The sequence below is a fragment of the Musca vetustissima genome, unplaced genomic scaffold (genome assembly GCF_032173495.1).
Source record: "Musca vetustissima isolate MV318-11 ecotype Yass unplaced genomic scaffold, APGP_CSIRO_Mvet_v1 utg98298, whole genome shotgun sequence".
Lineage (NCBI taxonomy): Eukaryota > Metazoa > Arthropoda > Insecta > Diptera > Muscidae > Musca > Musca vetustissima.
Window position 1 is genome coordinate 2,837 of NW_026881845.1, and position 17,241 is coordinate 20,077.

General features: G+C 34.6%; 1 protein-coding gene across 1 annotated transcript; it reads right to left on the reverse strand.

Annotated features, from left to right (window-relative positions):
- Positions 1-1,123: 1,123 nt before the first annotated feature.
- Positions 1,124-1,781, reverse strand: LOC133327891 (uncharacterized). Its single transcript, XM_061536425.1, has one exon. The coding sequence runs from the start codon at positions 1,772-1,774 to the stop codon at positions 1,124-1,126; it is 651 nt and encodes a 216-aa protein (XP_061392409.1). The 5' UTR covers positions 1,775-1,781.
- Between the last annotated feature and the right edge of the window lie 15,460 nt (positions 1,782-17,241).

Here is a 17,241-nt window from a genome sequence, read left to right on the forward strand (position 1 = left end):
GAAATTGGGAAAAATCGGTTCAGATTTTATATATTTATATATTTTCATCCGATTTAAGGTAAATGGTGCACGAAAGTCCCTAAATATCACTCGATTTGCACGAAATTTGGTATAACGTACTGAATTGAGCGTAGAGTGATGTGTGCCAAGTTTCGTGAAAATCGGTCCAGATTTAGATATAGCTCCCATATATAGTTTCGTCCGATTTCATGTAAATGGTGCACCAATGTCCCTATATAGCTTTCTATTTGCACGAAATTTGGCACAGCGTACTGAATTGATCCTAGAATGATATGTGCTAAGTTCCTGAAAATCGGTTCAGATTTAGGTATAGCTCCCATATATATTTTCGTCCGATTTACGGTAAATGTTGCACCAAAGTCCCTAAATATCATTCGATTTGCACGAAATTTGTCACAGCGTACTGAATTAAGCCTACAATGAAGTGTGCTAAGATTCCTGAAAATCGGGTCAGATCTAGATATAGCTCCCATATATAGTTTCGCCCGATTTCATGTAAATGGTGGACTTTGATGCACCATTTACATCAAATCTGACTATATATCTTTCGATTTGCACGAAATTTAGCATAACGTACTTAATTGAGCCTAAAATGATGTGTGCTAAGTTTTCTGAAAATCGAGTCATATTTAGATATAGCTCCCATATATATTCGTCCGATATAAGGTAAATGGTGGACCAAAGTTCCTGTATATCCTTTGATTTGCACGAAATTTGGCACAGCATACTGAATTGAGTATAGAATGCTATGTGTTAAGTTTCGTGAAAATCGTTTCAGATTTAGATATAACATTAAATTTTGCACACTGCACAAAATTGAGTATAGAATAACGTAGTTGCGTGTTCTAGGAGCACAGACATAGCCCAAAGGATATTTGTTTAAAGTCGATTTACATTATTTTGTCCCATTGTAAAAAACGAATGAGTGGGTTTTTTAAAGAATATTTTTCCAAGGGCCATTTAGACGTGGATTTACTAAAGAATATTTTTTTTCAAAACCCCATATGGGCGTGATTTTTTTTTTTTTAAGAATACAAAAAATTAAATTAGTTGTTCAACTGTTTTTATTCGTTCATAATTATTTTGCAATAAATATCACTTATTATTTGCCAATGCAAGCATTAACGGTGGCTTCAATGGTGTTCAATTGTTGGATGGCGACATCAGCAGCGCCATGAGTGCAGAGATCAGCATCATTAGCCATAGCTGGGATACGGACACTAGTGCTTTCACGAATGGTTCTGATGGATTTGCGAGAGCTGTTCAAGTACAAAGTAGCCTTGACGGTCAAATTGGCATAACAGGTCTTCTTCAAGATTTGATTTTTGTATTTTTGACACTTCTGATAGGTGCTGATGACATCATAACCACCGAAGATCAATTGTTGGGTGGCAGCACTGATGTCGGTCATGATATCAGCCGATTCCTTGGCAGCATTAACACCGCAGACACCCATATCACGGTGCATGGCATCAACGGTGGCGGTGATCTTATCCTCCTCAGCAGCAACACATTCCTCGCTTTCGACACGGAGAGCTTCAATGCTTTCAACGGCTTCTTCGACTTGTTGCAAAGGATCCAAAACGACTTCTTCGACGGCATGTTGCAAGGCGACAGCAGTATCCTTGGCAAGTTGGGCCATTTCGTTCAAGACATCATCAACCATGCCTTCATAGTTGACTGGTGGCTGGGAAATGGTACCGGCATTGGCGGCAACCAAGCACAAGGCGAAAATTGCGAAAATAGCTTTCATTTTGATTTAGTTCGGAGTGAGTACTGATTTCTAATGGCAAATGTTGGCAGTTTTTATACCCAATTCATTATCTATTGTAATCGGGTTAAGAAATGGAAATGGGTCGTATTGATAAGCGAAATAGCTTTATCCGTGAAATTCTTTGCGATTATCGTTAGTTGATAAGTAATCAACATTTGAATAGATTTAACTGATTCGCAAGTGTTTCAAAATATATTTAGAAAAATGTTTAATAATAATATTACGCAGATTTGTTTTGCAGAGTACCCACAAACTTGAAAATAATATTCTTCTAAAATCGACGCTATAGAGGTCCTTGAAAAAAATCTTAAGAAAGTTACACCTTGTTGGTCCCCTGAAAATAACCTTTAAAAAATCGATGGATTGTTTTGGATTTTTTTAAATCGGCGATTTGTAGATCTCTAGAAAACAATATTATTAATTAAATCCGCATAAAGCTTTCCTTTAAAATATTAAAAAAATCCACGCAGTGCTGGGTTATTTAAATTGCCGCTTTGTAAATCCCTTGGAAAATTATTCTTTAAAAAAAGTTTTTTTTAATAAATAAAAATATCATTGGTGCATCCACGCTTTGTTAATTCCTTGAAAAATATTCTTCAAGAAATCGGCACTTATGGGTCCTTTCAAAAAATATTATTTCCATGCTTTGTTGGTCTCTGGAAAAATATTCTTAAATCCTTCTTTTATTTTAATTTCCATATGTAATTTCTCCAAGTGTTTTGATTTCCGAATAAAGCTCACTCGCTATTAACTTTGAGCTTGATTTTGCGTGTTTTTTCCAATTCAATTTGACTTGATTGCAGATTGCATTTTACAACATAACTTCATTGGCAATTCGCTGAATCTGTCTTCGCCTCTTGCTTGATTGACTTGTCTGCCACGTCGAAATGACTTTGGCCGGTGTGCATTGATTACGCGACCGGTGATTGTGCGCCTCTAATGCCAAACACAAAGTTTGGCAAACCAATACATTAGTCAAGGGTATTAGAACGCGGTTAAGTGCTTGAAAACAATAGAAGCCATAACCTGCCTGTAGATGTCAGTCAGAACGCGACTAGTGCCCACACCTTCGTACACAACATGTAATTTGCAACCTCATGGCTTTTGCATATCGATCATGATGAAGTGTCAAATTATTAATATTACAATGTTTCGAGGGGTTTCCATTGTTGGCAGGTATTGTATTCAAGTGAATGAATAAAGGAGATCAATGTCATAGAGAAACAAATAAACGGTCTTAGGAGGGGTCCGTTACAGCTGGCTTTGTAAAAGCTTTAAATAAGCTTGCATTAACGAATATTTTTCAAAGGTACTCCGAAATATTTTTTTCAAGGGTTTATAAAGGCGTTAATTTTTTAAAGAATATTTTTTCAAAGGCTGATTTTTTTAAGATTATTTTTCAAAGCTAATCAAAGCATGGATTTTCTAAAGAATATTTTTCCAAGAGGATATTTTTATTAGGGGAAGGGGCTACCGATGCATGAATTTGCTTATTCTTTTCATTATTTTGTTAACGAACTACAAAATCCTGGATTTTACTACCCTACACATATATTTTTTAAGGGTATTATAACTTTGTGCGGCCCCAAGAGATTCTAATGCCACGAAATATTGACATGGAAACCACATAATTATGATCGGTTAGTTTTTAGGAGATGAAATGTACCAACATAGTGACCCGAACATCACGAAATTTTACACAGAGAAACGGAAATGTACATGAAATAAGCATGACTTTTTCGGTGACTCAAAAGTCTGGGTCCATAGATGGTAAATATTTACCGGGTCTAATGGTGACGCAGAGGAGCAGTTGATTTTTAAGAACACATTTTCATGCTTGGATTTGTTTAAAAAAATACTTTTCTAGTATGAATTTAAACAAAAATTCAATATGTCTAAACCGCAAATAAAACCAGTGAGCGGAGCGGTATAGTCGGACGGGGCCGACCATAAGATACTCTACACAACTACCACACAACTCTATTTTTTTGCGAATTTGTATTCCGATCCTGGGTAGTATTTCATGATAGTTGCACTCTCTTTCCCGATTAGAGGTCAACAGCACCTCTTCCTTACACTGACATATTTTCCGAATATTACCAATATTCAGCACAGCCATTCTAATTACTTGTCCATATTCCCTTCACCGTGGGTTGTGTTGGATGTTCGGCTTATAATTGTTGTCTAAATAATTGTAGCCACAAAAAATAAGTTTTCGGTCAAGTTCATCCCAAAATTATTATGTGATCATCACCGAAATTTTAGACGTGGCCCTCGACCATAACTAGAACCTCGTGGAACATTAACAGACATGCTTATTCTTTGGCCCAATCCCATTCTCCATGTAAAAATTCGAGATGTTTGGGTCATAATTGCGGCCTCTGGAGCGACCAAAAAACAGACAAAAAATTAGTATTTGGTCCATTTCATCCCCTAAATATTAACCGATCTTTACCAAAACAGTAGGGGTCTTCATTGGGCCAAACCCTTCCTACATGTTGACGGACGGACACACATGACTAGATCGACACAGCTATTCGGTATACTTAAAGGTGGGTCTAGGACCAATATTTCGCGGCCTTACAAACTCTTGGGGCTGCACAAAGCTATAATACCCTGACAACATAGTTGTGTAGGGTATAAAAATAGGTTTATAACCAGTAAGGAAAGTAGTAAAGTCGGACGGTGGCGACAATATAATACCCTTCACCACTTTGGATATATTCAACAGATCGGATCCTAACAGACATCGCATTTTTGAAGGACCATTAACATGAAATTAAACACGTCAATCTGCAACCTATACTAAATGTTGGTCAGATATATAGTTGTTTCTTACAATGGGACAAAATTATGTAAATACATTTAAAGCAAAATATCGGAATCTAAACCGATTTCATCGAAACTTGTCACATGTTCGGCCAAATTTTGCGTTCTTCATTTACTTATAAATCCAAATTTCGTGCAAATGAAAGGATATATAGGGACTTTGGTCCACCATTTACACAAAAACTGGCGAAAAATCTAAATCTAAAAAGAATTTCACGAAATTTAAAACACATCGTTCTAGACTTAATTCAGAACGCAATGCCAAATTTCGTGCAAATCGAAGGATATATAGGGACTATGTTGCACCATGTACATAAAATCGGACGAAAATATATATGGGAGCTATATCTAAATCTGAACCGATTTTCACGAAATTTAACTCACATCCTTCTAGACTTAATCCAGTACGCTATGCCAAATTTTGTGGAAATCGAAGGATATATAGGGACTTTGGTGCACTATTTACCTAAAATCTAAATCTGAACCGATTTTCACGAAATTTAACACACGTCGTTCTAGACTTTATTCAGTACGCTGCGACAAATTTCGTGCAAGTCGAAGGATATATAGGGACTTGGGTGCACTATTTACCTAAAATCGGACGAAAATATATATGGGAGCTATATCTAAATCTGAACCGGTTTTCAGGAAATTTAACGCACGTCGTTCTAGGCTTAATAAAGTACGCAGTGCCAAATTTCGTGCAAATCGAAGGATATGTAGGATTCGTCCTTGGGCCAAATAAGTGAACTGTGCCAAATTTCATCCAAATTGGATTTCATACAAATTGGAATCCAAATTGTACCACAGTGTGGTGAAGGGTATAAAAATGTCAATCTTTGATATAAACAATTTATTTCTAGAATCGATCAGTAAAGTAAGGCGTAGTCTGTTCTAGTTGACCATTACTCGTGGATTTATTGAAATATTTTCCGTTGTAAAAGTTTGAGTATTTTTATATTTATTCCTCAAGAAGTAACAGACATACAGTCGTAATTTTTTTACCAAGATCAAGGGAAATATTATATTTCAATACTATTTCTCGAGAATTAAAAAAGAAAAAATGTAAGGAACTAGCTAGCTTTTAGCTTTTTTAAACACCAGTATTCTAAAAATACATTTTTCAAAAATTTCGACAGATGTGGTCGTCTAATAATGTTGCATTTTTAGTACCAAACTAAATCTTCTAACATCCTCATTACACACATTCGCCATTACATGATGATAATATAATAATTGTTGACTAGTTTAAATTTAACATTAACGAATTCTTCAGTAACAAAAAGCTTCATATATCGAAAGCATAATGTACAATTTATAACGTCTTTAGTATACCATTAAATAAGTTATTAAAACATAGCATACTTTTAGGCTGGGTCTTAATTAAGATGTACTAAACATAAACTGAATTTTAGAAGTAAACTGTTATTTACATGTTGTTGTTAACATAATAAATAAAATTAAAATAATGCTACCCACACACTTTTCAAATATGTACAATATCCAAAATTACCTAAAAAAAGGAATTACAAATGAAAACAATAATTCAATATTCCTTTCCTGAATAAATTTGTAACTTTCGGAGACTACACGACCCACACAAATGTAAAGAAATTGCAAATATTCATATGACTGCATAGAAACCTGTGCCGAATCTCCTCTACACGCACAGCACTGTTTATTGAGTATTCCCCAACTAAACTATTAAATTAATTGTCATAAAAATACCAAGTGTTGGAACTGGTACTGAATACGTAATTCGCATGTTCAATATGAATTTACTCCGATTGAAATGTATATCTTTAATTTAGCAGTTTCACACACTTATATAAGACACGTGAATGGTATCAGGTTGAAATGGAAGACTTACCAAAAAATTGTGTAAATAAAAACAAAAACACCATTGTTGGTTAGTTATTAGTCTCCTCAAACATTCTGAAAGGTCTAATTCTATAAACTCATTATACCAATTACCACACTGTGATACAGAGTATTATGTATTCATGCATGTGTTTGTTTGTAGCAGACAAAAGGAAACGAGATAGATCCATCGTTCCTTTTGAGAATATGCATCACTTTCTGAGTCGATTTATGCATGTCCGTCCGTCTGTCTGTCCATGTTAAATTGTAAACAAAGTACAGGTCGCTTTTATAACCCGAAACTGTGAGCGGTGCAGTATAGACGGACGGGGCAGAGCCGATAACTTTCTGTGGTTCTATATTCTGAGTTTGGGCAATATTTCGCGATATTTGTACCCTCTTGTCTAGAGGTCAACAAATATTACTAATATTCAGTACAGCCCTTCTAATTACTTGTCCAGATTCCCTATACCGTGGATTGTGTCGTGATTTGTGATCGAATCGAAAAAACAAAAAAAAATAAGTTTTCGGTCCACTTCATCGTCGTCCTTTACCATAACCGGAACTTCATGTAAAATTTCCCAACTAGAGGGCGGAAATGTTGCGCTATTTCCGCTAGTTGGGTAATAAAACCAGTAAGGAAAGTAGTAAAGTCGGACGGGGCCGACTATATGATACCCTTAACCACTATGGATATATTAAACAGGACTATTAACATGAAATTGGATGAAATAAAATATGTGATATTTATCTAAATGTGAATCTACCTATATATCCATAAGTTATATAAATCGACTTCAATCAAATATAAATAGGTTATCTGTTGGGCTATGTCTGTACTTCTAGAAAACGCAACTACGTAATTCTATGCTCAATTTTGTACGTTGTGCAAAATTTGATGTCAACCTGACTAGCATGAAGAGTTTGATGTCCAATTTACTTAAAATCGGGCGAAAATATATATGGAAGCTCTATCCAAATATATCGAAGGATATATAGGGACTTTGGTGCACCATTTACATGAAATCGGACGAAACTATATCTGAATCTGGGCCGATTTTCTCGAAACTGGGCAGACATCATTCTAGGCTCAATTCAGTACGTTATGCCAAATTTCCTGCAAATCGAAAGATATATAGGGACTTTGGGGCACCATTAACATGAAATCGGACGAAACTATATATGGGAGCTATATCTAAATCTGGACCGATTTTCGCGAAACTGGGCAGACATCATTCTAGCCTCAATTCAGTACGTTATGCCAAATTTCATGAAAATCGAAAGATATATAATGACTTTGGTACACCATTTACCTTAAATCGGAGGAAAATATATACGGGAGCTATATCTAAATCTAAACCGATTTTCACGAAACTTTGCACACATCATTCTAGACTTATTTCAGTGCGCTATGCCAAATTTCGTGCAAATCGAAAGATATATAGGGACTTTGGTACTCCATTTACCAAAAATCGGCCGAAACTATATATGGGAGCTATATCTAAATCTGAACCGATTTTCACGAAACTTGGCACACATCTTTCGTGGCTCAATTCAGTACGCTATGCCAAATTTCGTGCAAATCGAAAGATTTTCAGGGTCTAAAGTCCGTAAATCGGGCGAAACTATATATGGGAGCTATATATAAATCTGAACCGATTTTTGCGAAACTTGGCACACATCTTTCGTGGCTCAATTCAGTACGCTATGCCAAATTTCGTGCAAATCGAAAGATTTTCAGGGTCTAAAGTCCGTAAATCGGGCAAAAATATATATGGGAGCTATATCTAAATCTGAACCGATTTTTCCCAATTTCAATAGGGTTCGTCCTTGGGCCAAACAAATGAGCTGTGCCAAATTTCATCCAAATCGGATCATAAATGCGACCTGTACTTTGTTTACAATTTAACACCAACAGACGGACAGACGGACGGACGGACGGACATGCATAAATCGATTCAGAAAGTGATTCTATGCATATTCTCAAAAGGAACCATGGGTCTATCTCGATTATTTTTGCCTGTTACAAACATATGCACAAAGACATAATACCCTGTACCACAGTGTGGTGAAGGGTATAAATACTAAACTATATGACAAAAAATAAATACCTTTAAATATTTACGTATAACTCCCACATCCGAATGCATACACCAATATAATTGGTATCAATTTAAAGGTCAGCCACTCCTCTTGGAGATACTATCAACTTCTCGGGTCTATGTCCTTCAGGAGTAAATGTATACCCATAGAATTGCCATTGCCATTTTGCCATTTTCCACACAAAAGTCAGGCTAAATATTCACCGGATATCCATGCTTATTCTTTGGCCCAATTCCATTCTCCATGTAAAAAATCGCGATGTTTTGGCAAAAAATGCGGCCTCTCAGACAAAAATAACGTTTTTGGTCCATTTCATCCCCTAAATATTAACCGATCTTTACCAAAAACAATAGGGATCTTCATTGGCCAGTAGCCATCCTACATGCAAAATTTCGTGATGATTGGTTTATAACTGTGGCCTGTATTGTGTTTACAAATTATAATGGACACACGGACACACATGTCTAGATCGACTCAGCTAGTCCACATATGACGATCGGTGTATTTAAAGGTGGGTCTAGGACCAATATTTCGCGGCGTTACAAACTCTTGGGGCTACATAAATCTATAATATCCTGACAACATAGTTGTGTAGGGTATAATTAGACGAAACTTGACACATCTCATTTATTTGGCTCAGGGACGAACCCTATTGGAATTGGAAAGAATCGGTTCAGATTTAGATAAAGCTCTCATATATAGTTTCCCCAGATTTTTAGTAAATGGCCCACCAAAGAACCAAAATTAAGCCGATTGGCACAAAATTTTGCACAACGTGGTGAAATTACTACAACACAACTTGTGTCAAGTTTTATTGAAATCGATTTCGATTTAGATATAGCTCCCATATATAGTTTCGTCCGACTATTGCCCCAACATTTTGCACAACGCGCTTTAGCCTAACGTGTGAAATGTTTCGTTGAAATCGGTACAGATTTAGATATAGCTTGGTGGTGCACCAAAGACCCAAATGGACGATAGGCACAAAACGTAAATTAACCTGTGGTACATCTAATTGATGTAGTCTTTTTTTCCATTTGATATGGCTAAACGTAGACCCATCTCCCAGACTAAGTGGTTGGTGGTTGGTTTACCTGAGTACAAATGCAACCCTGACAGGTTGCTTACAATATGGGGGGAGGGTACAATATAGGTGTAAATTGTAATTGAATTATCGTTCTTTTAAAATAACCTCCCTGACTACTAACTGCAATTTTTATAATAATCATCATTTTGTATAAATCTAATTTTTATTTAATTAGAACTACTATAATGTCTCTTTTAAATTTCAAAAATCTTCTTACCAGCAACTCGTCCTAAACCCCATATTTTCTACGTCTCTTTCTTAAATTCAAATTTTGCACTACTATCTCCCATATAACGCTACCCCATAATATTCGGTATTTTGAAACTTTTATCCATGTTTTCAAACTAATTGGCTGTAATTTGATGTTAGATTTTGCACTGGCTAATAAATTATACTAAAATCAATGAATTTGGTCAAAAGTTTGCACATAGTCCTCGATATTTGGCGGGTTTTGGTATGTTTTCAATCCTAATCAGCTGTAATTTGAAATTTTGAGTTGTCGCTAGGTATTACATATTCGTTTCTGTAAAAACACTTTTATGTCCATGTTTTAATATATACCTAAAGGTTCGATTTCATTTTCGGAATTATTAAGTTAATTTCTGATTAAAGTGGCTATAATTTTGTGAATAAATGAATCAGTGGCGAGATTTGAAACTATAGGCTTCCCTCCCTTACCCCTTGGTGGACATTTTGCAAAAACAAAAAAAAATCATATATATGCGCCGTTTAATTTTCGGTACTTTATTCCAACTTTATTTTTCAGACCTAGTCCCCATATTAAGATGCCGACCAAGTGATTTATGAACTGCTGATACTTAGCCTGCCATTACCATTTCCATATAGAATTTTTCCCTCAAATAAAAAACGTCATAATTGAAATTTGTTCCACGGTGCCAATGGTTATCATGACAACTTCATATAATCTCATAAAAATAAAACTATTCTATAATTATACATATGCGTCAAAATGATGTGGTTGGTCATTAACAAGAAAAAGTAAAATTTCTTAATTAACTCACCCATATTAAATGTGCATAAGCACATACGTACAAACATACATTCACCTGTCCATATACATTACATGATAGATAATTAGTAAAGAATGCTTCAAAAAACTACACATAAAAGTGAATAACAATGGCAATGAGAGGATGACTTTTCAAAAAACTTCTAACATAACCCAAAATAACAACAAAAAAACCTAACATACAAAAAACTTAGCTATTCTAGCATAAACAAATAAAAGAAAGAAATTGCAAAGAGAAAGACTTGCCTTTGGAACACACACACACATTCTCTCTCTATCTCTCATCATCTCTCGAACCGGTGCCGGAAAAACAAAAGGCAACACAAAAATACAAACCCAAAAAAATGTAAACAAAATATCTAATGGTTAACCACACTAGTTAGCCGCCTAACCGTTCCAAGAGATACTTGGGAGAAAAGCTCTACAGCAACAGTTGTTTCTGCTGTTGTTGTTGATGGTTGCTTTGCTGCTGCAAATCTATTATTGAAAAGAAAAACACGAAAGACACACACAACCACCACCACCACGGAGAGATAGGCAGGCTCCCATACAAGCGAACAGATGGTAAAACATTCAACCAAGTCACAACAGTTTCTGAAACGGTCGTGAAAACATCGTCGTCGTCATCGTTACCGCCGCCACCACCATAATTTCTTCTGTCGCATTGTATCAGTCTTGGTCTTTGTTGGCCTTCACTTCAATTGCAAACGAAAACCAAATTTCAAACTCAAAACTCACAGTCAAAATGCCTGTCTCGAACTTCAAACAGTCACAACATTTATGGTCATACCTTGCAAACATTTAGCGGTCTTTTCGGGATAACTTTATATTTTCCTTCATTTTTGTTGTTACGAAATTTCAAAATTGCGGCAAAAATCCGTTAAACTATTTCTTCCACGACAATCAATAAAAGCCGTATGGAATTAAATGGTAATGGTTACATTTTTATTTGTGAATAGAAAAGAAAACAACAACAACAATATAAATAAAATCATTTATATTTGCAATTGCATGTGCAGGTGTGTGAGTGTGTATGTGCTTGTGAATTACATGAAAAAGAAAATACAAATAAAAAATATTTGCTCGGAAACGTGTTTCCAATTATTCACTGTCTTTGTTTTTAGAGAGACGTCAAATGTCCTCAACATGAAAACAAAAATCATTTGTGTAATAACAACAAAATTTATAACAACAACTACCAGTAGTTGCAACCTGTCATAACAGCTAATCTATAACCTGAAGTGATTTATTGTTTTCAATAAAGCAGAGAAAAAAATGTCAAATTGTTTATTATTTAAAAAAATTATTATAAATTAATAATTTTCTAAAAATAAAAATAATTTGAAGTGAAAAGTGTCAGAATAATAATAACAATTGCCTAACAACAATAATAGCAAAGGATATCATTTATGACCGCTGTTAAGGTAATGTATTAATCAAAAGACTTAAGAAACAAACATGAATGTCATTTCCATAAGTAATTTGAAAAAAAAAGAATTGAACCCACAATTCCCAAATATAACAACGAAATCATTTTAAAGGATACCTTGTGCGTGCAAGTAAAAACGATTTCAAGTTCGGCCCAGCTAAACTTTGTATACCATCCATCATGATGATAATATTCAAAATATGTAAAATTAATGGGGGTTCCTAAGAGAAAACTCATATTATTATAGGACTTTGAACATACTGAAGAAGACATGAGAAAAAGATTATTTTAATTCTCCAAAAACCTAATAGAGGTATTGATAATTCTTGTTAGTGAGATTTGACAACCATTGAGGACTCAAAATACCATATAACAGCCGAGTTGATTGAATAACGTCTGCAAAATCCCCAAAATACCGACTTGGTACAATATTAATAATTTTTGGTACGGAGATGTGTTAAACAATGGGAACCCAGTTCGGTTGGGAAAAATGCCCAAAATCACAAAAACACCGAATATTGGGGGGTACAATAATATGGGGCCACCCTGAATAATAATTTTTAGTAAAGATCAATATTAATAATTTTTTGTTCGGATATGTGGTATAAAATGGGATCCCAAAAAACCAAATTACAGCAAATACGAATGAAAAAATGTCCAAATCCCTAAATAAAAGAGAATTTTGGGGTATATGGGGTCTTCTCCAAAACTTGAACCGATATATCCCATTTTCAATACCAACAATCAAAGCAAAATCAATATCTGTACAAAATTTGAGAACTTCATTTTAAATATTGCGATCTGTATTGTAATTTCAAAAGACGGACAAGCATATATCGACATATAAGTTTATTCTGATCAAGAATATATATACTTTTTGAGGTCTCCATTGAATCCACCACATGTTTGCATTCGAGATTCTTAAAATCGGTTGGAAGACTTATATTGGGACTATACATTTTACATTTTGTTGCAGTTTGTTGATCATCCAAATTACCGACACTCAGGTTGAAAAACTGGAAAACCGAATCACTTGTGCCCAAAAGCTTCAAAATATGGAGGCTCCCCTAAAAAAGGAAAGGTGTTTCCGTTTTTTCAATATCAAACAATGTTTAACTTTCCAAAAATCCGGGATACAAACTTACATTTTCCAAGTAAAAACCAGTAAAGAAAGTAGTAAAGTCGGACTGGGCCGACTATATGATACCCTTCACCACCTTGGGTATATTTTACATATGTATCCTAACAGACGACGCGTTTTGTTATAAATCTATATCTGAACCTATTTCAGGGAAACTTGCCAGACTCTAATTTATATAACATCAGTACGATGTGTCAATCGGCCTAGCTATGGATCTTTTCACGAAGCTTAGCAACATCATTCTAGACTTAATTCCGTACCCTATACCAAAATTCGTGCAAATCGAAAGATATATAGGGTCTTTGGTGCACCAATTACCTTAAATCGGATGAAAATATATATGGGAGCTATATCTAAATCTGAACCGATTTTCACGAAACTTGGTAGACAAATTTTCGTGCACATCAAAATATTTCCAGAAACTTTGCACACATCATTCTATACTTAATTTATTATGCTGTGCCAATATATATAGGGACATTGGTACACAATTAACCTTAAATCGGACGAAGATATATATAGGAGGTATATCTAAATATGAACCGATTTTCACGAAACTTTGCAAATATCATTCTAGACCTTATTCATTACGCTGTGCCAAATTTCGTGCAAATCGAAAGATATATAGGGACTTTGGTGCACCATTTACCTTAAATCGGACGAAAATATATATGGGAGTTATATCTAAATTGAACCGATTTTTCCCAATTTCAATAGGGTTCGTCCTTGGGCCAAACAAATGAGCTGTGCCAAATTTCATCCAATTCGGATCATAAATGCGACCTGTACTTTGTTTAAAATTTAACATGGACAGACAGACGGACGGACATGCATAAATCGACTTAGAAAGTGATTCTATTCATATTCTCAAAAGGAACCATAGGTCTATCTAGATTATTTTTGCCTGTTACAAACATATGCACAAAGATATAATACCCTGTACCACAGTGTGGTGAAGGGTATAAATATTGTTCAAAATTATGACATTTTAGGGAGAGGTACTCTTGCCGAACCAATTTTTACAGATCTTCTAATTTTGATTGGATTTGACCGATAAATCCCATCTTCCAAAATTATATTTGCTTGGCTAAAATATTATGCGGTACAATAATAAAGTTAAATTTCAGCAAAATTTTGAATATTTCGTGAGGGAGGTACCAGAGGGAGTGGACCGATATTCCTCATCATCGAACCTGATTTAAGCTTGAATAAACTATGACGTAGTATACTGGTTTGATCAAAACGATTACTCCCTTCGAAAGTTATCAGATCATCAATCAGCCAGATGGTTCTTTATAAATCGACTCTAAATTGTGTGAAACGGATTTGGTCCAAATAAATATGGAAGTTCGATGAGGCACATTTTTGCCGTAGCAAAGTGTGACATTAGCTATAAGGTGGCGACTGTGTCAAAACAAGAGTCATGGTCTAGACTTATTTAAATATCTAAAGTGGATAGTACTAAGTGGATTTAATTTGAGGTGCAGGTTCTTAGAAGGTATGTCACTTATTCGTATAAAAGTTGCTATATAAGCGTAATTTTTGTTACAGTCCCCATATAAAGGTCTCGCCCCATATGGAAGCTTTTGGGCGTATTTTCATAGCGAATGGAATGTGTTTTGGCAGTCCGAACATAGCTGCCACTTAAAGGTCCCTTCCATTTTAAATATTTTGATGACCCTAGGCGCATTTTCTAACCGAAATGCCTGCAGTTTGGTTTTCCGTTTTCTTGTTGAGAAAACATGTACATATACGTTTTTTGATGTCCCAATCGATGTTGCCATAATTTTTGAATTCCTGGTCCATGTTTTGAATTAAACTTTGCCATAACCATGTTCGGTATGTTTAAGGTCCTAGACAAAATTTCCTGTCCGCAATTTGATATTACATTTCATAGAAAGGAAAATTGTCCATGTCTAGGCGTAAACCCCATATTTAGTTATTTTCCGTGACCAGATAGCAACGGTGGGCATTAGATTCTATTGCGGGTTTGTAATATATTCCTTTCCATATTAATCCACAAGATTACCGATAATGAAAACACATTCAATCCATTTATGACCCACATTTATATTACAGATAATCAATTCTTTCTCCTCTCCAAACTACAAATAGTTTTAATCGATAATTAATGGTTTTATTTGTACTTATTTCGTATATGGATCAAATCAAGTTCATAGCCAAAGGCTGTGAAAAAATTTGAACAAAACTAAATACATAACCCAGATATTGTTTCAATTTAAGTAAAAAAATCGAATTGCTGTTATGGACATATCTAAGTCAAGAAACGCCTTTAATTGTTGGCTGTTGTTTTAGAAACAATACCCAACCAAAAACACAAAAACAAAGCCATACAATTAAAATCGTGGAAACTGAAAAGTTTGTTAGAAAATTTTAACAACAATAGCAACACAAATCAATTGATTTAAAATATTGGCGATTGTTTGTTATTGAGTAATTAAAAACAAAAGACTTAAGACACAAACGCTTGATCGAGGATATGCGCAATTCATAATTGTTGTCTTACAACCAGCAACAAATTGTTGTCCATATTGCATATCAATATTGTGGTACACACATACACATCCACGAAAATTAGCTAACCTCTTAAGTAATGAACTTGTTTTGGTGATAAAACAAAAAAAACTTCCTTGCAGCCTTTCCAAAGTTCGCAAATATAGACACAGCAATACAATTACCATTCCTTTTGCTAAATTTGAAGCTGCAGAGCAACACCATCCCATTCCACTACACCCCACTCCATACCATAATAAAGTTGTCGTCGCCGTCGTTGCTGTTATGGTTACTCACTGGAAATCACTTTTCTTTTAATTTACTTTGATGTCTGCCAAGTGTTTTGCTTTTGTTGTTATTTGTGGTACATTGTCTTTGCTGCGACTACTCGCTTTTATGATCATAATTTTTATATTTTTGTTTTGTTATTATTTTCTTTATTTGTTATTTCGCGTCTTTCTATATTAATAATAAAGTAATATATTCTCTTCAGGGTCTATTAATTTTGTACTCTATTTATAAATATGAATTTGTTGTTGGTCTTTTTCGGTTTTTGCTAGCCTATCATAATTTTCTATTTTTGCGCGCACACTTTTTTCAAAGCTCTGTACATTCAGAAAACATTGAAAATATATATTTCATTATTTTTTGTTAGGAGAAAATTTATGGAATATTTAGGTATTTGGAAATTTATTACGAAAAATTAAATATCATTCAAGAATTCAAGAATTAACTAGTATAACTTTCGCTTAAATTTGGAAATAATTTTATTCTAACAGGGCTGCGGAATTTAACTTTCTACTTCGAAATAAGTAAACCGTTTCAGGAATGTTGCAAGCGTTGATTCCTTTGAAGCAAATCTCGATCACTTTTTGACACATTATTCGAAAAATTGCCGTCCAACGCCTGTTGTTCGAAGCATCCATTCCACTTCGGTATTTCCAAGGTTTTAACTGCAGTTTGCAACAAATGAAACTACTGGGTCATATCACGATCTTGGAAAGTGAAAAATACCTTAAAGAAATTTTTGGGCATATAATACTTTTAAGACTTTTTGGTATTTTTAATCAGAATTTTCCAACTGAAAGGGTCCTATTTTTGCATTACAGATTTTTAGATGATGATAAATAAACCCTAAATATCCTATCTAATATTCGGCATTTTGAAGGTTTTCGCCGCAACTGTTGAGGTTGGAATTTGGCATTCCGGGTTATTGGATAATAACAACAAAAACTTCGTTCCGATCCATTATCAGTGTTTTGAATATTTTATCAAGAAAATTATTGCAATTTGGAAATCCAATTTCTTGGAGGATGAAAAACATTATTTCGAAAATTGATCCACAAACAATGTTTTGCCATAGCTTCATATGAAGGTCTCTCCCCATTTTCGTTTTAGTCACTTTTACCCAACGAATTGGTATTCCAGATTCCTTGAGAGGTATAAACAAGTA